Source organism: Gymnoscopelus braueri, assembly GCF_963280865.1.
Source record: "Gymnoscopelus braueri genome assembly, chromosome: 18".
Lineage (NCBI taxonomy): Eukaryota > Metazoa > Chordata > Actinopteri > Myctophiformes > Myctophidae > Gymnoscopelus > Gymnoscopelus braueri.
The window spans coordinates 25,812,455-25,834,777 of record NC_137618.1 but is presented as its reverse complement, the minus strand read 5'-3'; the positions used below and the strand labels follow the sequence as shown (position 1 = coordinate 25,834,777).

The window sequence follows — 22,323 nt, the reverse complement described above, 5'->3', positions numbered from 1 at the left end:
AAAAAAGATTTGAGTTAGCACGGTTTTCACTATGACCCAGAAGGTGGAACACATACTATGCGCCGTGGCAGATGCATGCAGGGACACAGATGCCCGTTTTTCATGCTGAAAATACTTGCAATGTATATTTTACCAATATTTCATGGCATTTCTTACAGAACATCCTGTTCGAGCCCCCTCCCGCTTTTCCTAGAGACATTTATTATAGCCTCCCCGTTTACAATTGTTTTCAGATTGAGAGCCTAACTTGGGCTCTCGATCAACAGTGGCAAGTGCAGGTCAACAATATCAGTTGATCACATTATTTAAGCTCCTGGCAAAATAAAACCACAGACACAGTTGGGTTTACAAATGAAATCTTTATATATTTTGAAAATAACAAATCTAAGCCAAATTTGATTTTGCTGCTTATCCACCATGCAGCCACAGAAGGCAAAAGCTTGCCTGCTACATCAGTGTCCTTTGCACATCTATAGTAAACATGCTTGATTTTTCCAGATACTTTTGCATTCAAACTTTATTTTGGTAAAATCATACAATAATCGCACAGCTGAGTATTTCCCATGCAGTGCATTAGCTTCTAAGCTAGTACAGAAAGCAAAGTCTACATCTACAGAGCTCTGGGTTCTCCTTTTAAGCATGGAGCAAGTCTTGGGTAGAGCTCTGCCTTGCACAGCCTGTGCACAGAGCTCACTTCATCCCAAACAGCAGTACAGGGCTGCCATATAAATCACCATTGCAGTGGAGACCTGCTCCATACTCGGGGAGAAATCAAGAGATGCCATATATGCAAATGCAACAATAGAGAATAAACCACATGTTTGTTTCTTTAAAGATTGCCATGTGCCAGACATTCACTGGAGAAAAATAATTATCAGGTCAAATTAGAGTAAAGAATCATAAACTATGCACACACTTGGAGAATCCGAACACTTCTGCACTGATACGCTTAGGAAATTATTTGCTCTTTTAACAACTTTATTCCAAACCTTGGCATGTTTGTTCCAACCATTTCAAATTTGATGGCCAATTGGGAATCTAATAGATGATTGGCCCTGAGGAGGCCTTGAAACAGCTGTGGATATTATTTACTGAGTCCAATGCGTCTTAAACATTAAAAAGCTCACACTACCCCGAAATATATAAATTTCACGCATACAGGTGACATTCAACATTCAAGTGCCAGTGTTTTTGTACTGTCTTTTGGTCAAGTTTCTGAAACTTCCAAAGAATCACTTTGAGGCTTACAAAAATAAATATTTGTCAAAAATGCTTAATAAATTACACAAAACTAGCAGCAAAAGTAGAATCTAGAAATCTGTGTGCAAATGGCTAAATTCCCCCAACTGCTAAATCCCCTGGTCCCAAATAAATCCTGGTCTAACGTTGAGAACCCTTCCCCTTTGTAAACAAGCTGCGTTTTTCACAATCTCCTCACACACAATATTTGGAAGCTTAAGGACACATATCCAAGACATCTATATAAAACTCTAGATGTGCAATAAAATAACTTCTGTAAAACTCGATGGGCACGACGTACAAGGGCCTATACACCTAAATCAAGTAGCACCATTCAATCTCAAAGTTCTCAACACTGTCAGTGCATCCGCTTTTAGTTCAATTTCTAAAAAAGTTTTCAAGGCACAACACACCTGAGGAGAAACACCGAGCACTCAAGGTTGAAATGCCCAAATCCCTCCTCCTCTCATTGGCTGCTCCTCTTTTAGAGGAAAAGCCTGGTCTGGCATAATTGAGCCAGAGCTTTTTTTTTTATACAAGTCTGAGCAGATGAACCCCCAGAGGAGTTGACAGTACTTGTGTCCCCATTAGGAAGTGGACACACTCGCCTATCTTTGGCCACCTCCACAGTTAGAATGTGCAGCAATAGAACCCAAAGCCACTGACAAATGGTGCACTGTAAACTGCGCCCCACGCCTACCCCCCGCCCCCCCTCCCCGTAACCCCAGTGGTCGGAGTGCTGATCTGCCCTGCTCCGGCCTTTGCTGTTGAACTGATAAACCTCAGTGATCATTCTAATGTCTGTCTCTTAAAGATGAACCATGCCTCCAACGCAGCTTGAAAAGAGAAAACGTTTGTAATTAAGTTAAGCCTCAGTTCACGTCTTTTCTCCTTGACCAAAAAACAAAACACTAGCATGCGTAGAATACCGTATGGGCCTTGCGGTTAATGGTAGATCGGCAAACGCTAACACCCCGCTATGCCCTCCCGATGCCGCCGATGCTGTGGTCCTTATGCAGCCATTTTGAACTTCACTTTCAACATGGCAGGCATTTTTTGTTTTGATACCTATTTGTAAAGAAACATTTCATAAAAATCAAAAAACTGACTCAGTTTTTCAATTGTGCATGTATGCACTAAAAATGTCTCAAGTAAAAATAAAACAAACAAAAAACACCGCCCACTTAATGTAGCTAGCACTTTGTTAACATACTAGCTGCCGTAACACTGTCAAGTCAATTGGGAAATGTGGAGTAACAAGTTCCAGCATCGATTATTCTCGTTTAAACCTCAGCGAGTGTTGGCACTGAGCTTAATGACTTTGCTGATTAAGATCACAATAGGAATGGCTATTTCAAAGACTACCATGTCCATAAAAGGAGCCTGTCCAGGATAGAGTGAGCGAAAAAACCAAAACAAACAAAAACAAAACAAAAAAAACAGTAAACAAACTCTTTTGTCCCTTAAGTTTAGATTATGGTTTCTTCACTGAGAATTGTCCCAATGGAATCAGACAGTGATGGCTCCGTTTGCTGTTTGACTGTAGAAAAAGGCTACATGATGTCCCTGCAATAAATTTGAAGTTCAAATGGAATCATGCCTCGCACGAGCCACAACACCCCAGTGTTTGCCAAGGTTTGATTAAGTACAAGCTGATTTTACATTTCTAATGCTTTTCACCAAATAACAAAATAACAATACTACCAAATTCAGAGCTCTTGGCCAAGTTCATTTGGTGAAATGACAACATAGATTTCCTGTTTAAATTCAAAAGGCACAGTACATTAACATACAAGTGATCCTCAGGTTATTCAATTAGTTGTTGGTTTTCCCCCCAGAAAGACAAAAAAAAAAGTATAGTATTTTTTACAATGAAAGTCCGAGGTTGCTATCGGACAACGCATGTCAGCATCCATGCTCACTCTCTATAATGAGGTGTGCGAATCTCTGCAGTCTCCAGTGGGTTCGCGCGTGCATGTGACGTTCCTTTGCATCGCGCTGCACTTCTGTTTTGTAAGAAGTCATGGGCAGAGAATCAGGGTTGGTAATGTACTGTGTGTCAGTGAAGCTACACAGGGGTAGGGGGGATTGTTATTGTCTGGCTAAAGTTAACATGTGGTTTCCATGGGGTTGGCATAGCAACCTATTCCTAAGGCGACTAGTTGCCCCACCAGTCTTGCCCCGAACTTCCGGTGCTGTAGCTTCCACCATAGCCATCATTGCTGTAGAAGTTGCCGCCACCACCAAAGCCACCACCACCTGAGAGGAAAAAGGACAGAAGTCAGTCATCAACCCAGGAAGTGATGAGGTGTTAATGAGCAGATGGACTGTTACATTATAATGCCTTTTTCTCCTTTTAGACAGCTGACTGGACTGTTAACATCATGTTTTCAGTTCGGATATATTGTTGATGTCTTACCTCCGCCAAAGCCACGGTTTCCTCCATGGCCACCCGCCATGGGGCGCCCGCCACGTCCCGGTGCACCAAAGCTACTAGGACCACCTCCAGCCGTCTGACGGTAGTCTCTGGCTCCGAAACCACCACCAGAGAATCTACACAAAATAAATAAACTTTTTAATATATACTGATGTTTCTCCAGGCTGGCACACGTGTATCTATGTGCCAGTAATTACAAGTACAGAAATGTCGAACAGTAACAGGCAAGTACCTCTTGGAGCGCCCGCGGGTGGTGCACTTATGCTGGTGCTCGTAGGCGAGGCTCTCCAGCCAAGAGGGAACCTCCTGCTTAGCCTCAACCAGGATGTCCAGCAAATCTTTGGTTATGTTGCTGTTTTTGTCGTTAAAGAACGACGTGGCCAGACCTACAAACAATAATGGGGCAATTGTAATAAAAAGTTTTACCGGAAGCACAAAAGAAGGTTTCAAAAGTTTAAAAAAGTATAATAAAGCTGTGCATAAGACTCATTACAAAAAAAAAAGTTCTTTACCAAGGTTGCCCACACGTCCCGTACGGCCGATACGGTGAACGTACTCCTCAATGTCACTGGGCAGGTCAAAGTTAATAACATGTTTCACATTGGAGATGTCCAGACCTCTGGCAGCCACCTAGACAAGGAGACATTTAAAATCAAGGTCTGGCCCTGGAATATTTAAAATCAAGGTCTGGCCCTGGGACAAGAATGGGAACACATAGACTGCATTTGTGTGAGGGGTTTACATACAGCTGTGGCCACCAGGATGGGGCACCGTCCAGAGCGGAACTGATTCAGTGCCTCCTCTCTGTCTCTCTGGGAGCGGTCTCCATGGATACTGGTGCAGGCATAGCCCTCCCGGTAGAGGAAGTCCTCCAGGGAATCTGCACCCTTCTTGGTTTCCACGAACACCAACGTCAGGGACGCTTTGGCTACAGGCAGGAAGAGAGAGGAAGAGCAAGTGCGAACAAATTGAGAAGCAGCCACGGGACTCCGTCTTTCCTTGGTGTTTCGCCAGGATTGCGCTTAAACCCTAACATTTAACTCACTAAAACTATGCCTAACCTCACAAACACTATGCCATAACCTCACAGAAATAATGCCTAAACCTAATCAGAAAACCTGTCCGCCTGGGCGGATAATCAGGCATGCAAACAGCCCCGATGTGAAAACGGTGACAACATGTTGTTTTTTTTTCGGGTCAGGTGTCACACTATTGCCCTATTTGGATTCAAAACGGCTATTGTAGCTGAAAAGCTACAAGTTTACGTCTGAATAATGCAAAAACTGAATTATTTGTTTGCATAAATTTGCTTTTTTTCTCCCCCATATATTTTCATAATAAAAAAGTGCGTATCGTATCGTATCGAAATCGTATCGAAGTTGTGAGCCAAATATCGTATCGTATCGTTTGGTGAAATTAGTGTATCGGCACACCCCTACTACAATGCCAGCTGCTGTGAGCCCATGGTGAAAAATGAAATGGCAACTGAAAACGTAGACAGTGGGTGCAAAAGAAGCTTTGCATTGACTAACAACCATTAACCGTACTTCTTCTATACATCTATAAGTTCTCAACATATAGCCAATATGTGTGTATATATATATATATATAAATTACTGTCCTCACATAACATCTTTTAAGCTACTTAATTATTAAATAAAGCTTGAGAAAAAGATGGAGCAGAGGTGGGGTAGGATCAGCAATTCCAGGTCAAATAGAATCGTTTTCCGTTAACCCTTCAAACTTACACAAAGCACCCCTGTGACCCCAGCCTAAAACAATGTACATCTCCCAATACATTAAAAAGTGGAGGATTATATACATTAAAGGAGTGTGGCATGAGTCCCATCGTGTCATTTTTGCTAGTAATTGTTTGAGACTTGTTAGCCCTGGGGGTTGCAATTTGAGTGGCCATGTTGACAGATCCGGTTTTGATGTGGGGAAATTATGCATGGCAACACAGACACAAAGCTAGCCATCTCCAGCAGTCTGTTAACATGGAGATAACTAATGAATGCTTTAGCCAGGGCTGCCCATATCATAGATTATATATGAAGAAAAAAAATGCCAGTATCCATCCAAATAAAAGCAAAATATTCTAATTTCTTTGCGAGCAAGAGATCACATCTTCTGGTAACATGAATTAAGTGTTGGGAACTGGAGACATCCCAAGCAACTAATATGAAAATCAATTTGGTTTGGTCTTTGATCTAATAATGGCAGTTTTCCTGGACTTTTAAATACCGGTAGTTATGAGGTCCAAGCGGATCTACACCGTTTGATGAGAGTATCCTGTTTACTGAGAACTAGCAATATCCTTGCCAATATCCAATCTGTCACAGCCATCTGACTCATGGAAACCGGGGCTTTGTTTCTACGGGCAACCAACCAATGCGTCTATGATGAGCCAGCAGAAGCAAATGTTGATGTTGAAAATCTTCCCATGCAGGAAAGCTGCACTAACAAGGTCGTCTCTTTTTCAAAGGGGTAATGACCAGGATAATACTTCATTCCAATGCAATCCCAGATTGCACTTAATGTATGGCTTAAGTGTTACTTACAGCTTAATCTTTCAAGCCAGACAACTATTCCACAATCTTCTAATGCTATATAGAATACAACCACGCCTCCTGAAAGCCGCAAACGGAAGCTTTCATCGGTTAATCATTTCTGTTCACTAAAATATATTTGACATTTTTTATATTTCAATTTCTGGAAAGCAGCAAGCTATATTTTCAGAGACTACTTTGATTCACGTGACTGTAAAGGCTGAACGAGAGTGAGGTGGGAGGCGGACACCCCTATTCGCATTTTCAGCGCCTCAATGTACAGACAGTCTGACGGAAGCGTTTGAAAATTGTGTGAGTCAACAGTCTGTCTCAAGAGACTAGTAACCGCTGGTTCTAGGTCCTAATACCGCAAATGAGAAGGGAGAGGGGACAAAACAAAAACTGAGCAGGCATTTCAGTTGGGGAGCAGGGGGTGGTGGGTGGGTGGGAAGGGAGCAGGGAGTGAGTTGTGGAATGTGATGTTTCTGGCTTGTGGGTCAGACTTAAGTACAGTATGCTCGTACTTACCAGGCTTCTCTGGGGTCTCTGGCACATTTTCCGGAACATCACTGGGAATGACTAGATAAAACCAAACCGTCCAGTAAACTTTAGGCTGCTTAATACAACTGTAACAGCTTTGATAGACCCAAATGAGAAGCAACCCCTTAAAAACACGACCCAAATGAGAAGAAACCCCCTTAAATAAAACATGGTTTTGTTTGAGTGCCTGACTGCTAACCACTAAACAAGGATTACTGCATTTAGATTTGAGTTATGTCTAGTAAACAGGACAGCTCTTTGCCGTTGGGTTCTAGACTAGTCAATACACTTAATTACAAGGATGTAGACATGTCAATATTAGCTTAGCATTATTTGTTTAAAGTAAAAAAAATCTTATTTGTCATATTTGTCTCACCTGTGGCATTTAGAAGGTCCAAAAGGAAGGACCTCTTATCACTTTCCTCCACCCAGACCACCTTCTGGGTGATGTTTTCAGAAGTGGAGCCAACACGACCAACAGCCAGGAAAATGTAGTCCTCAAGGAAATCACGTGCCAAGAGCTAAGTCAATCAAAATTAAGGTATTCAATTAATGTGAAAAAAATGGTTAATTCTATATACAAGAATGCCCATTATTGATGCCCATATATGGAGATACCAGTCGTCATCAGCATATGCCCATATATGGGCATATCGGTTGGGTGGGCGCTTCTGGAAAGCCACCTATGCAACCCGTGTTTGAAGTCGATCGATCGGTTCTCTCGATATGCTAGATAATTAATAGAAGGATTATTTGCCCATCTATGTACCTGGATCTCCTTGGGGAAGGTGGCACTGAACATCATGGTCTGGCGAATGCCTTTAGGTGGCATTGTATCCTGCTCCACGATACGTCTGATTTGGGGCTCAAAGCCCATGTCCAACATACGGTCAGCCTCATCCAGCACAAGGTAGCTGCAGGTAATTACACACAGACACCATATTAACTGATGGACTAACTAGCTTCAAGTAACTAGCAGGACAGATGTGTCCAAGGGTTTTCGCTCGTCTACTAGTAGCATAAGCACATTTAGATGAAACATCTAGACTCACTTGCAGTAATCCAAACCGATCTTGCCCCTCTCCATCATGTCCACCAGACGCCCGGGTGTAGCCACCAGTAGGTGGCAGCCCCTCTCCAGGTCCCTAATCTGTTGGCCAATATCAGCGCCACCATACACCACACAGGGACGCACCTTGGAGCGATAGGCAAACTACAGAGTGGGGAAGGGAAAGAAACATACTTAGGCTTTAAGCTATACACCCGTTATGACAGACTGCTTGTGTATGTTTGCGCATAGTGTCAACTGTCAGGCAGCAGTATACTAGCTTACCTTCCTCGCCTCATCGTAGATCTGCAAGGCCAACTCTCTGGTAGGAGCAAGAACCAGTGCAAGGGGGTATTGCTTACGGCGTCCATACTTTCCATTATCCTGGAGATTAAGAGTGAAAATTGTGTCAAAACTATATAAATTGAAGACAAATAAAAGGATAATAATGTGTATAATAACAGATTGATTTCCGTACCTGGCCACTGTTCTTTGCCGCCTGGGCCTCTCCAGGCCCATCAGTGTAGATCTGACTCAGCACTGGTAGCAGGAACGCAGCAGTCTTACCAGAACCTGAAATACAGCAGGGGACGAACATGGAGTACATTAATTATTCAAACACCACCTTAAAATATAACACTTTAACAGAATTACTAAAGCACAGGAGTTGTTCCAACAGCTGTGTTTCTGTTTCCATAGTGTATAGAAAAACACCTAGAAGCTGAGCTTAATACCGTGTCGACAAATGTACTACAATTAGTAACAGCAAGTGAAAAATCATGAATGTGACAAGACTTTCTGTTATCAGGTATAAAACAATAAAGTATGCATCATGTTTTAACTCACCAGTCTGGGCACAAGCCATCAGGTCTCTCTTAGACTTGATGATGGGGATGGCATGTTTCTGGACCGGAGTGGGCCGAGTGTACTTTGTCAGGTTTATGTTGGCCATGACGATCTCCCCCATGTCCAAATCATGGAACTAAAATCATAAGCACACACACATCAGTATGACAGACTGGTCGTTTCATGTCAGTGTTTAAGAAACATGCACCCAACACTGCTGCTGAAATAGGACAGTCGCTGTTTTTTTAAAAATAATTGTACAGAAGTAAAGGAGATGGCTCTGCTTCATATCCGGGTCAATTCCCACATGTAAGTAAAGTATAAACAAGAAATATTGCCCTTAACTGATAAGATTAGAACAACAATTATAAGGAAGACAATGTAGACAACAATGACACAAGCAATGCTGATTAAGGATCATCATTAGTTCAAGGAATAGTAGGAATAGTCCTGCTATTTATTTAATGCGAGTATCGCACAGTAATGTTACAGTAAACATGTGAAATAAACCCAAATGCTGCCACTCAAAGACAACTGACAGATTCCCTCAGAGATATTAACTTATGTTACTTGGCTAGGGATAGGGTTAAAGAAACATCATAAAGCTAAGATTATACTACATTATGTTCAATAAAAGTGTATTTTCAGAAATCTTGAGATAACTCATAACAGACATTTGCACTACTCATTTCTGTACTTGGGCCTCAAGAGCCCTTCTGGTGCTTCTGCAAGTGTCAGTGCAGAAAACAAGATTGAAGCTAAACTTCACCTCTGCTGCTACGCCAATATCCTTGAAACATTGCACTTAGATCAAACCCACCAAGGAATAAATCAATAATACTGGAAAATTAACCTTTTTAAAAACGATTAGAACTCTTGCGTGAGCGTAGACTTACACTTTCTATGTGGGGCGGGCAGTTGTTTCCAGTGGCCTCCACAGGAATGTCATCATATTTCTCAAAGTTAATCCCACTGTTGCTCCCGGAGAACAGCTCACTGGAGGAGGAAAACAATATTCACAAAAGGTTAGAGTCAAAGAAGAAGGTTCCACTTCATTCTTTCATGCCAGTGGGCGGTGTTTTCAACACCTGGATATAGGTCGAGACGTTATACCAACAAAGTCACGTTGTGACCTGGGTGAAGTAGGCTACCCAATTCTATATAGGCACCCGTCGCCCAGCACTCCCTTTATCTTCTCGTCTTTGAAGGTGCAGGTCGATTTGACGACTAGCACTCGCAGGTGCATGGGTACATGTCCAGGGCGCTACCACAGAACATGTTTTAACCCTGTACATTCAATTTAAGTCATGTACAATGACAGTGCTGTCAGACACACCAGGAGGATCAAACGTAATGTTAATGAACATTCCTCTCCAAAAGTTTAACTATTTTTTTTGCATGGTTTCACCATAACGCAGACAGTCTATGTACCAGAAATGTGGCGCTCGTTTGCACAGCCTAATTAAGAGCATGCTTTCTTGACGTTATTGGACGGAATACTGTGTACCCATTACTGCGCGTACTTGGTATGTTCAGAAAATAACAATACGAGACAGGTGTGTGCCTACCTGTCCCAGCTTAACTGAGCGCCAAAACACATGTCAAGTTCTAACACTGCTCAGTACTGACTTGCGGCAGCATAATTGGCCCATTATATTCAGAGATACGCCTATACTACCACTGTGTACTTATCACAGTTTAAGAGCACTGTGCTTGACTGCTATTTCATAATGTGTACCTGGTACTCGCTACTGCTATTCAAGATACTGTGAGTGCTTAGTAACATTTTACCGTGTGTACATATAATCAATAAGCATTAATACCGTTTGTTTATTTGGAATATATCCCCATTAGCTTCCGCCTCAACAGCAGCTAGTCTTCCTGGGGTCCAAGACAATGGACCCCAGGAAGAGTGTCAAGTACATATGTACTTGACACTGTAGCTTGAGTGATTCTCGCTCTTTTGCTATGGCTACATAATCAGTAGTATTAAGAGTGTCTCACTCTGCTGCTGTTGCCCATGGATTATTGCAAAAATTGCTGGGCCCCTCTGGTCCCAAAGAGGAGGTCCATTACTTGTGGACTGAATGTTTTGTCTCTAATTGCAGCTGCATACTGCTGGCAGAAAGGTCAACTGGGTTGGCCGTGGTTGTGGCCGATTTGCCTCCCACAGGGATGCTAGCATTAAGCCCTCACAAGATGACTTTCTCAGCTAGATGAAATGTCAGGGTGAAGAACTCTTGGCCACTGAGTTGCCCAGATTAAGACCTTCTTAATCAACAGGCAGTCTCCCTGCTGCTGCTGACACTGTTGTTTCAGAGCCGCCACTCCAGGTCCGTGATGAGAGCAATGACCTTGGTAAGTTACCTTCTGTTGTTGGCTAACAAGACAGGGTTGCTCTAGCTGTTGCAGCTTCAGCATGTGGGCCAGTCCCAGAACCACCTACCAAGGACCTTGTCAGCCATGGGAAATACAGCCCAATATGGCCTAGGCCTAATGCCAGTGGTTGATGCCAATATTCATCCAAAATTCATAGACCCTTAGTTAGGGTACCCTTAGTTAGATACTTATATACACATATTTTCCTGATCAACATTGGCCTTACTTTTCCACGCGCTCATTGGTTGCACCAATTTTGGACCAATCCTCTTCATCTCTGGAGTCCTCCTGCCAGCGGCTGTTTCCGCCACCACCAAAGCCCCCACGCTGGTAACTACAATGCACATAAACAAAACCAAGGTCAACACATGCAGTTGCATAAAGAAATTCAACAGATGTTAATTAAGCCACTCGCTCAAAGAGGACCCTATTTAAATGTATTTATAGGGGTAACCACAATCTTGACTCACCTTCCTCTGTTACTTGTCCCGCGGTCATTGAAGCCAGACTTGCCCCTATCGTTTCGTCCCCCAAAGCTGTTATAGGCAGCATCTCTTTGAGCATCTCCTCCCCAGCCACCTCCTCCAAACCCTGCTATTTAACAGAGAGACGATCAATGATACAGCAAAATAAAAAGACAGCCCCAAATTAGTCTTCTTACCTATGAGAGCATGTTCCGTTCCGAGTAGAACAACTTCACTTTCGTTCAAACCATCCAACGGTTATTTCGTCTTAGGTGACCAGCAGCAATTGCAGCGAACTATCATAAATAAATTGTCTAAACTACCCTTAATACATGTACAAATATAGCTTAGCTACTGAGGGTGGGGGTCAAATAATCCATTGTCCATCTAAATCTATGCTACTACTATGGCTACAGTTACAGAGTGGCACAAAAGGCCTCCCCACCTGCATTTTGCATTGGCTGATTAAACGAGCTGCCGCCCCCGTTACCACGGTAGCTGCCACGCCCACCTCTATCATTGCGAGGGGGTCCACCACGTCCTCCGAAGCCCCCGTTCGTGCGGTTGTCGTTTTGGTACCCGTTCACAAATCCATTGCTGCGTCCACCGTCTTGTCCGGGTGAATCTTTGGAGAGAGGCGAGAACATAATGAAAAGGGGAGAAGAGTTGCACGGTAGTGTAGAACTGTTTATCTGGTGTGTCAGAAGAAGGGGATACTTTATTGCTCTCAGGGCCAGATTAAAAATTCTACTTTTTTTGCCCAATTTATTGGTTGGCTAGTGGCTACACAACTCTAGAATAAAACTAAAGCTTAGCAGAATGATAAGGCTTCTTCCCCGTCAGGAAACATTGTGTCACTAGTGATTCACAAGAACAATATATTCTCAAACATTCATGTCTCATGTTCTCAAGGGATATCTTTCCCCGCAAATTAAGAAATGCTGTATAATCAGAAGACATGCACACACACAAAGAAAAGAACGCAAATCTAATTCCCTTAAAAACTAATTAGGAGAATTTGATGCTTAGAAGTCCCCATTCAATCACAGAGGTATGGTTATTGATTGTCTCCACCAGACAAAGGCGCGGCCGAAACTGTTTTCACCCCTGTCCGTCTGTGTGTGCGTGTCCGTGTGTCCTTAAGTCTGTGAGCAGCTAATCTCCAGCACCATTGGACGACTTGACGCACAACTTTGCATTCACACTTCCTGGAGGCCATGTAAAAACCGCGAACTGCCTTTTCCCATACTGTTGAAGCACAAGGGGGCGGGGCTATGTTAGTGCAGTGAGTGGCAGTTGGGGCAAACGCAGTCCACACAACATTATTTACGATTCTGTGCCTATCGGTACATACTTGGACGGCGCTTAGTCGACTAGCAGACCATCGGCCGGTCGGCGCGGGCACTCGCGCCTGGAGGCCGATGAGGAAAAGTAGTCCGCGGTTGTTTGAAAAAGTATTGTCCCAAGCGGGAGTCGAACCCAGACTCCCAGAGGAAGTGGATCGGTAGTCCAATGATTATCGAGGTGCGCCACTGAGGCCAGAGCTGAGATTGGGTATTCGGGCTGAATTAGAATGTGACGTCCTAACTCTTCTAATATAGACGAATCCACAGGCGCGCTGCCTGTAGCTGCCTGTAGGCGGCCATTGCTGCGGTGTCGCGTTCGCGGAGCGTTGACACAGCAGCAATGGCTGCGCGCAGGGCAGCGCTCCGTGGATTCGTGTATAGAGGAAAGAAGTCCCCGCCCGTGCGCCCGCCCAATAGGGGAAGCCTCGCCCCTTCGGGGCGAGTCTTCCCAACAGTATGGGAAAAAGCAGTTCGCGTAAAAACCTCTGCCGCAAATCTGTACTAGGATCTGTACTAGGAGGCCGATTTTTGCAAAACACATTTTTTATATTATGTCTACAGATTTTGTCCAAACATCACATAAATCAGTACACATTATCTCTATGGTCATGTGATCAAGACGGATCTGTCCGATTTTTTATATTCTTTCCTGATTGGCTTCCAATGTTTGCACATACATTCCCACTAGGCCAAGAAAGAAAAGTCGCCCTACATTTTTCAAATCGGCGCTTTAACAGGCACATTCCCAGGTCATAAAATTCTAAAAGATTTTTTTCCTTGGATTATTACACAAATCCCCAAATACGCCACGCCCATTTCCACCTGTGAATGGATTCCAAACTTTGCTGGCCCACAATAAGATACCTGGCCTGGCGGATACCTGTGCTCCTAGGGGCACATTTTTCTAGTTTTATACTTGTGGAAATGTCTGTCCCAAAAGATTAATCAGGCTATGCCCCTGACTTCTCTGCCGTAGAGGGACAATTACCACAACGATCTGCCCAGCTGTGCACACTGGCTGTATCATCATTCCCATCATTGGCCACACCGTTATCAGCATGGGCTGAGGAAGAGGCTGGTAGGGGGACAATCACCAAGGTGAAGCTTGCCTAGTAACTGAGACTATGCCACAGCAGCATCAGGGGACATTCCCAGGCAAACAAGGCTTAGTTTCGCCTGAATGCTTGTGTTAGAGGATGGGACCAGGCAGGCATGATGAGGTTGTTCTCAGGTCTGTGATAAGAACATCTAATGTGTACCTGTGGGCCAACAGGTCGGTGCATTCAGTGCAGTGCTGACTACAAGTGCACACACAAAGGAAAACACCTTGTAACTTGTTTTAACAGGCACACACGAGCCAAATGCTTTAAATTACACGATGGCGGATCAGAGGCTAACAGGCATTCATAGGCAGCATCTCAAATGACTCCACACCGAACCAGATCATCAAGATTAGACCAACAATGGCAGCCAAGTCCAAAAATATTTAAGCTCATTCAATTTGCTATTAATGCACACTATGCACTGAGGGGGAGTGCTGGTGCCTGCATTTGAAATGTGCTGAAAAAAATGAGTCACAGAAGTCATTCCGGCATCACTGACCACTGTTCACAGCTTCTGCCCGTTATTAAAATCTACTGGAGGTGGATTCAAGTAAAACAGAAGGGCTAGTTCTACACATAATCCAAGCACATGAAATCAAGCATTTGACATGCAGATTGTTTCCTGATCAGTCCGGTTTTGTGCCAGGTTCCTTCCAATGTGGAGTTTTGTTAAAACCAAATAAAACATCTCCTCCTCAACTTTCCTGTACGTCCAACAGTATGCATCTACCATGCGCAGATAGAAAACCAAGGGTGGTTCAGATTGTAACCTGATCAGTGTCCAGAAATGCCTGTGCTGGCATATGATACAACCTGGCAACATAGTTGTAAAACAGTGCTGTGAATTTCTATATTCCTAAATTACGTAAAATGCCTGATTTGGTCAATTATTTCCAAAAATTAAAGTTTGGAAGTGGATGAAGATTAGACAATGCTAATAATCACTAGGCTGATACCGTCCAACTGCAGATATTGTGACTCACTGTCATTAGTAAGACAGCCATACTATTGGTGCAATGCAGAATCTTCAAAGCACCATCACCATGCATCACAAGCAACTAGAAATGCAAGCTTCAACTATGACTGCATTAGACCAAAGTTCCAATGGTTCTTTTTCAACAAGTAGCCAGGCCAAAGCATTTTGTCTATGCACTCATTTAGGCCTGGCCATTTCTATATACTAGGATGAACTGAATAGTTGGCATGACATGCAGGTACATTAAGGTATACCACATCTGTTTGGCCAGCCCCCACTGTAGGCATGGTAAAAGGCAAGCTCCTGAGAGGCCAGTCTTGGGTAACCTAAGTAAAGGTAAGGAAGCAAGCTATAAAAACGGTTGAGATTATTTACTAATGCAGTATGGGTGTTGAGGTTGACTAATAAATGTTTTACCAGTCCTACAGTCATCCCATCCAGGAGTATAGTTATGTCTATGTCTATGTCTTTGCTCACGCTCTGCCTGCCATGGCTGTGGGTACTGCTTAGAAGAAACTTCAGAAACATGAAAAATGTGTTTTTCGTGTGAAAAATGTTTCCTGTTGCATACAATAAAGAATTAATTCATAATCAAGTGTCAAAGAGTCCCCAGTCTCCTCCACAAACCAAGTTGAAAATGCATATTAAAACTTCATGCGTCAGTAATTACTGGCTAATTTTAACTGGCCTTGAAAATATGTTCCCTTTGTAACTAACATTCAACTGCCTGTTACCTCTAGTATTCTCACAATTGTGCAAGCATCCCAGCAAAGATAAGCTCATTAATTAACCAGGAGACCATTGACAAGCTAAAAGGGCAAAACCACTTTGGTAGAGGTTTGGTTGGGGTTGTGTAGTTACCTTGCCATGATGTAACTCCAAAGGTGGACAAGAAATCAAAAAGAATTGCGCCATTGATTAAAAATGGATAATTCAAAATATGCTCCTCATTGACTTAGATTATAAAACAGCTCTCAAAGTCACTCTTTTAGCACAAACAAACGCAAACAAAGCTGATTCAGACAATATAGAACATCACAAAACCCAGTACTGTTTATTCTTTTTATAAAATTGTCCACTTCCTGCTGATTTTACCATTTGAAGATCCGGATCTGTGGATCCAGTCCGGGTTTTCTCATTAATAAAAATAGCAAAACCAACAGGAAGTTAACATTTTTATTTAAAAAATAAACAGTACTGGGTTTTGTGATGTTCTGTATTGTTTGAATCAACTTTGTTTGCGTTCGTTTACGACTTTGAGAGCCGTTTCAGGATAAAATATAACTCAATGGAGCAATTTGATTTCTTGTCCACCTTTGGAGTTATATCATGGCAAGGTAACACAACCCAAACCTCAACCAAAGTGGTCTTGACCTTTAAGTGTAGAGTGTGTATATAAACTAGCCCTCTCCCCCTTCACACTGGCTTTGCTGGTGTGTAAATGGCTATTTCATGCATTTGGGAATGCAGGATGCCCTCAGCGAAAGCAGACAGAAGGGACTTACAGAGGTTTACTGGTGCCACAGAATAACCGCACTGTCTACCAGCGGAATAACCATTTCCTGCTGTGGAATAAGAAAACAGCAAAACGGGAAAAAAAAGTCAAGTGTGTAATGCCACAAAGACAGTCAGTACCATGATTTCTGATATTAAAAGTGCAAATTGAGATTATGGCCTAGACTTGTGAGTATGCATGAGATACAATGCATCTCACTTTAATGTCGATAAGAGAGAGGCAAAACTACTTCGGCGTACAACACATGCAACAACCAAGACTGGCGGTTGAATGATTTTGGGTATGCTCATGCCTTTATTAGATTAACAACCTAACACTTTCTTGTCCTCTCATTCTAGCCATCATAACTGCCACACTGAAATCAATAACGGTAAGTCAACATCTCCCAAAGAAATGAAAGGGAAACGGATAAATACTGATCTCTGATCTCTGTTAAACTACTTTAGGCCAACAAATATTGGCCAACTTCCATAATTTCATTTGTGATCAACTGAATGTGAGCAACAAGGCCATATCCAGTTCAAGCCTATGCACCACTTGTCCTAATTTACCTGTGCCAATGCACGCCATGATGCTCAGTCACAAAATCAACTTTATGTGGCTTACGTTCCATGTCTCTCACACTAACTCATACAATTTACTCATTCGGCAGTCTTTAGCTCAAGTAGCAGCAAAGGCAGTGCATCATCCAAACCGGCACTTCCATTTGCAAAGACAATTTATTGTCAAACAATTTGACACTTTCCTGACTTGGTCTTACATCTGAAGGAGGAATGCCTAAGCATTCATCCAAGTAAGAAACTATTAAATGTCACATCAGAATTTTGTTCTGTTATTGCTACTGTGCTTCACCGTAGAGAGAATATAAAGCTACAAGTGAACTAAAACATTGTTTATGGTCCGAGTGTGGCTGACAAGATATTAGAGATAAAGCTCACCATTTTTGGAAGCATCTCTGTTCCTCAAGTGAGGTGGAATGTAACGGCCTGGGGTTGAGAAGAGAAAACATTTTGTGTTACATACTGTTCAGCATTATCAAAAACAATTGTGTGTAAGGGAAAAATAGGGGTTATTGCAGGATATAGAATACAACAGGAATAATTTATCAAAATCAAATGAGGTATAATGTTCTGGTTGACAGATCATTCAAGTTGGGAGCAAATGTTACGAATTTTACTGGGCATATTTTAATGGATTTCATCTATCACTTGTTAAGCAAAGACTAGATCAATACTTACTGCCAGTGCCTCTACCCTGTCCGTCAGCAGAGTTCAAGTCTAGGACAGCAAGCTAGGGAAAAAGGAGCCATTTTAGAAAGTGTTAATTTGTTTCTGAGTTGCAATGTGTAGGTTCAGAATGAAGACCGCATTAATAACTAAAAAAAAACATTAAACATTGCCGTTTAAATGGCTTGTTAAATGGTCGTCTTTCAGAGTCATGTTATTTATTTCTAAGCATCTACCTGTTGCAATCACATTTGGCTTTAGTAGGGTCTCGGCTTAAATCAACCATCACAGATGAACAGGCCTTCGCCGTCTGCATCAAGTAACTATATTACATTTAATCACGTGCCACCTATCTTATGCTATCTCAGACTTGACAGAATGAGTACAAACAAACTAAATTGTTCGCACCGACGGAAAAAAATATCAACCAGCGAGCTAAACATATACCTACCTAACATTTAGTACAAAAATAAAATATATATTACTTATTGTCTCCCCGGCATGGTGCCAAAGAGGAACTAAATTCGCCGCAACCGTTTTTTTTTCCTGCGCCACGTTTCATGCTCATAGGGGCCTTGTACCAGAATATACCTAGGATAAGTCAGCAACGTCACAAACAGTCGGAAATTAGTGTAGCCTGTAGCTTCGTGGGGCCCTGGCGGGCTCGACCCCTTGCGTAGTTTCAGGGGCAGTGTTGCCAGAGTTAGCGAGATAAATAAGCAACCAAGTCTAGGAAAACAAGGCCGAAAGAAGCAACTACGTCACATCATGAGCACTTTAAACCTACTGTATTTAACCAAAAGGTCACAATGCGTCGCACTCTTTTAGAAAATGTGTAAAACATTTTAACACAAATCTTGTATGGGGGTCGCTGGCTTACAATATTTTCAGATGGGGCCCAACAGACAAGTACATATAAATGTGAGTCCTTGACATGAAAATATTTGAGAACTACTGGTTAACATTTAAAATTGCGTAATAAGCCCAAATAAGGACACTTTAGAAGCAAGCCCAAATAAGCAACTACGCTTTATAAACTAGCCCAAAAACTGCAACTACCAATATTAACCAGCAACTTCACATAAAAAGAAGCCTAAAGTTGCTTATAATAAGCCAACATGGCAACGTTGGTCTGGAGTTCTTCCGCGTGAGGTTTGCGTCACTGACGAATCCTTGTATCATGTATTTTAAGGCCTAGCAGTTCATGCTACACAGAACGCCGGCCGGTATCCAAAAATGCTCGCGAACGTGCATTAAACTGCTGCGTTTTAAGTATTATTTAGTAAACGATACCGTCGAAATCATCAACGTCTCTGTGGGATTGATTGGCTGTTATTAAAGTGAAAAATGAATCAAATCACGTTTTAGATTGGTCGACCTAATTATCTGGCAAACCAGCTATATAATGAGCTCCGCCATCATAAGCTTTTCGACGGCGACACAACCTCCACCATTTTAACCATTTACCTTAAGGATTCATTTAAAACTTCGTCGCGTGACCCAAAGATACGTTTTTAATTGAAAAATAAAGACAGTTCAGACTGTCTTTTGTCGAATAAAACGCTGGTGCGACTAAAGCATTAAGCCGTTAGCCACCACGGCTGGCTAGCGGCTTAGCAGCTAGCAAAGCCCTCACGACAAAAATCGCCCTGTGATATAATATCTTCCGCTGTTTCAAATTAGTTTGTTTTAAAGAGTATTCAAGTTCAGATGTAATAAACAAATACATATATATATGTTGGAATAAAAGTGCTTACCTGCTGCTCTAGACCGTGTGAATTATCGACGACCACATGACTCATAACTAAAGAGAATAGTGGGGGATTATTTTCTGAAGAGAAAAGGCTTTTCTTTGTTAGCACGACCCAGTTAGCCAGAAACAAATAAAATAAAATAAAAACGAAAACGCGGATTTTTAAGTTAACAATCGGTTGTGTTAAGTTACGTTTACTTTGTATAAATAAATTAAACAAATCTTGCTTGTTTTTTTAATAAATTATCCTTTCGGGTTGTTTCCCCAAATGAATATTTTTTTTGTGTCGGAGCTGTTGAGTTGAATCCCCCCTTCTGGCTGTCTTGACCGTGGTGGAATGAGAGACCGAACGCTGGGTTACCGCGAGATAACCGACACTACACTAAAGTTCCCAGGGCAAACATCGCGATAGGTCCGTTTTGCTAGGCCAACCTCTCGCAGTAACACCTCTCTCTCAGGCCGAGAACAGAAAATACAAGGGACTTTGAGTTTGCAGCTGTTAGTTACTGTAACTGTAAGTTGATTGAACCACCGGTGGAAGAAGTACTAATTTTACTGAAGTAAAGGTAGCAATACCATAATATAAATATACTCTGTTGCAAGTAAAAGGCCTGTGTTCAAAATGCAACTTATTAAAAGTACAAAAGTATTGGCATGAAAATATATTTAAAGTTCCAAAAGTAAAATTACTAAAATGTTTGAAAATAGCCAATCTATAAGCTCACAACGAGTTGTGAGCTTGTAGATTGGCTATTTTCTAATAGCGTATGTATAAAATAGGGCTGAAGAATATATGTTTTATAATATAATACTTATATCTGCAAAGTAACTACAGTAATAACTAAAGTTTTCAAATAATTGTAGTGGAGTAAAAGTACAATATTTGCCTCTGAGATGTAGTGGGGTAGAAGTGAAAGTACTGAAAATTGGAAATACTCCAGTAAAGTAAAAGTACTTAAGTACAGTATTTGAGTAAATGTAGCCTACTTAGTTACTTTACACCACTGCCTCTCACAGTACACCTCTCAGGCCAACACAGAAAATACAAGGACTTTGCAGCTGTTAGTTACTGTAAACTGTATGTTGATTGAACCCAACTTCATGTTTACATGACACAACATTGGACAAATCTCCACACCACTAACTAAATCCTGAAAACACGTATTTTTACGCCTGTAGATTTGAGAAAACAAAAATATATACATTTAAAAATATTGTGTATATCCCAAATTAATAATTAAATAAGGGAATAAGGGATTTATCGCAGTGACCTGTCTAGAGCAGTGGTTCTCAAACCACCAAGGACCCCCAAATTGATAATTAGGCTGCAGACCCTGATTTGAAATAGTTTGTGCCAGTATGACCTCCAGAGAAGATTATTGTTATTAAATTAGTTTTAGCACAGAATTACTGTCATTATCTGAATAGTCATTCTTATACATAATCTCTTCTGGCCTGTCTAATAATACAGAAATTAAATTGTTCCTTATTTTACTGGGGACCCCTTAGAAGTTGAAACCACTAGTCTAAAGTCATAACACCAAAACACACCAGCCTATGTATGTGTACACAATTCCTGCTTCCACTGGGCTGCTTGGAAACTGGACAAGACATCTGGTGTGGCTTCTGATCATAGGTTTCAAATGTCCTTAGCCAAAGCTTTACACAGGCCATGTGTATGTATAGGTGCAGTAAAGTCATTTGGGGAAGGGGGGTGGTGTGTTGGGTGGTATAGTGACCATATGTCACAGGGATCAAGTATACCAGAGGTAATTGGATGGGGGCTTCAGATGCCAACCAGTCTGTGAGGCTCATAATCTCCAAACTCAGTTTAATCCATGTACCAACAACACATTTTAAAGTGTTGTCTTACATCTTATCCTATCGTGTAATTGAAGATAAAGTTGCTGCCAAATAATCAAATATGGGTGTGAGCGGAAGTCAATGTTTCTGAAATTGAAGATCAGGCCCAGCTTGGCCATATCATGAGCAAGACTCAACATGAATGGGTTTCTTTTCTGACTCACCATGAATCACTGAGCATAGGAGTATATTAAATGACGTCATAACTGATCTGACACTGGCAGCGTACACTGTGTGCTTTCCGTACACACCTACAGTGTGGAGCAGTATTAACACCTGCCTTCTCTAAGAATGTTGTCCAACTGGTTGCTAGTCCCTCCCTGTCCAGCTGACTGTTATATAAGGTGGAATGAGAGTGTGCCAATCGCCAGCATATTCAGCAGAGTGTTCCTGGAGTTTCTTGTTCCTGGAGTTTCTTGTGCTTTATTTAGATATTTCTAGTTTTTCTTTTCCTATGGCAAGCATCAGAACACAATATCTTTTTGATGTCTAATTATCATACCTGTTGTTTTGATTTTGTATAGCTTCATTGACGCTTTTGAGGAATGACTTATGATCCCACCTGCTGGACAAAACAAGACATACAATACAACAAATATTTATTCACTTATACACTGTTATTTATTTGTGTATTCATTCAATGCCAGTCAGATACCTGATCTTCTAACTAAAACTGTACTTTCAGTAAAAGCAAGTTATCTTTTGTCAAGATTGTCAAACTGTGTTGTCATTTAAGGGAGGTAGAACATAGGTGTAGATGTGATGTCATCAGACTTAAAATATTATTTAGAAAAAGGTCTGGTCCCACAGGTCACAAAATATTTTAGAACTAGAAAAAGGTCTGGTCCCACAGGTCTCCGCCAGGTCAGGTAGGTTCGGACAGATCGGACGGATCCGTCTTGATAACTTGACTAAAGAGATAATATGTACCGATTTGCGTGATATTTGGACAACATTTGTAGAAGTAATATAAAAATAATGTTAAGCAAAAATCGGCCTCCTGGTGGCGCTATAATAGGGCAATGTTGAAAGGGTGGC

General features: G+C 41.8%; 1 protein-coding gene across 3 annotated transcripts; it reads right to left on the bottom strand.

Annotated features, from left to right (window-relative positions):
* Positions 1–339: 339 nt before the first annotated feature.
* On the bottom strand, positions 340–19,760 carry ddx3xa (DEAD-box helicase 3 X-linked a). Of its 3 annotated transcripts, none has more exons than XM_080413135.1 (19): positions 19,427–19,760; positions 17,682–17,733; positions 17,382–17,429; positions 11,948–12,127; positions 11,509–11,629; positions 11,265–11,372; positions 9,556–9,655; positions 8,660–8,795; positions 8,292–8,386; positions 8,099–8,197; positions 7,818–7,978; positions 7,535–7,679; positions 7,142–7,286; positions 6,754–6,804; positions 4,423–4,604; positions 4,189–4,306; positions 3,909–4,062; positions 3,659–3,792; positions 340–3,498 (listed from the first exon to the last, which is right to left on the bottom strand). In XM_080413135.1, the coding sequence occupies exons 1-19, from the start codon at positions 19,469–19,471 to the stop codon at positions 3,398–3,400; spliced, it is 2,175 nt and encodes a 724-aa protein (XP_080269261.1). In that variant the 5' UTR covers positions 19,472–19,760; the 3' UTR covers positions 340–3,397. The 3 variants fall into 3 exon arrangements, with proteins under 3 accessions (XP_080269261.1, XP_080269262.1, XP_080269263.1); XM_080413136.1 differs by having other exon boundaries at positions 11,509–11,632; positions 12,014–12,127; XM_080413137.1 differs by having other exon boundaries at positions 12,014–12,127.
* Between the last annotated feature and the right edge of the window lie 2,563 nt (positions 19,761–22,323).

Coding starts and splice junctions, on each gene's coding strand:
- ddx3xa (XM_080413135.1), bottom strand. CDS start 19,471: ATGAGTCATGTGGTCGTCGATAATTCACACGGTCTAGAGCAGCAG. Junction 17,430..17,681: donor ACAGGGTAGAGGCACTGGCA/GTAAGTATTGAT, acceptor TCTCAACCCCAG/GCCGTTACATTCCACCTCAC. Junction 4,063..4,188: donor GGGACGTGTGGGCAACCTTG/GTAAAGAACTTT, acceptor TATTGTTTGTAG/GTCTGGCCACGTCGTTCTTT.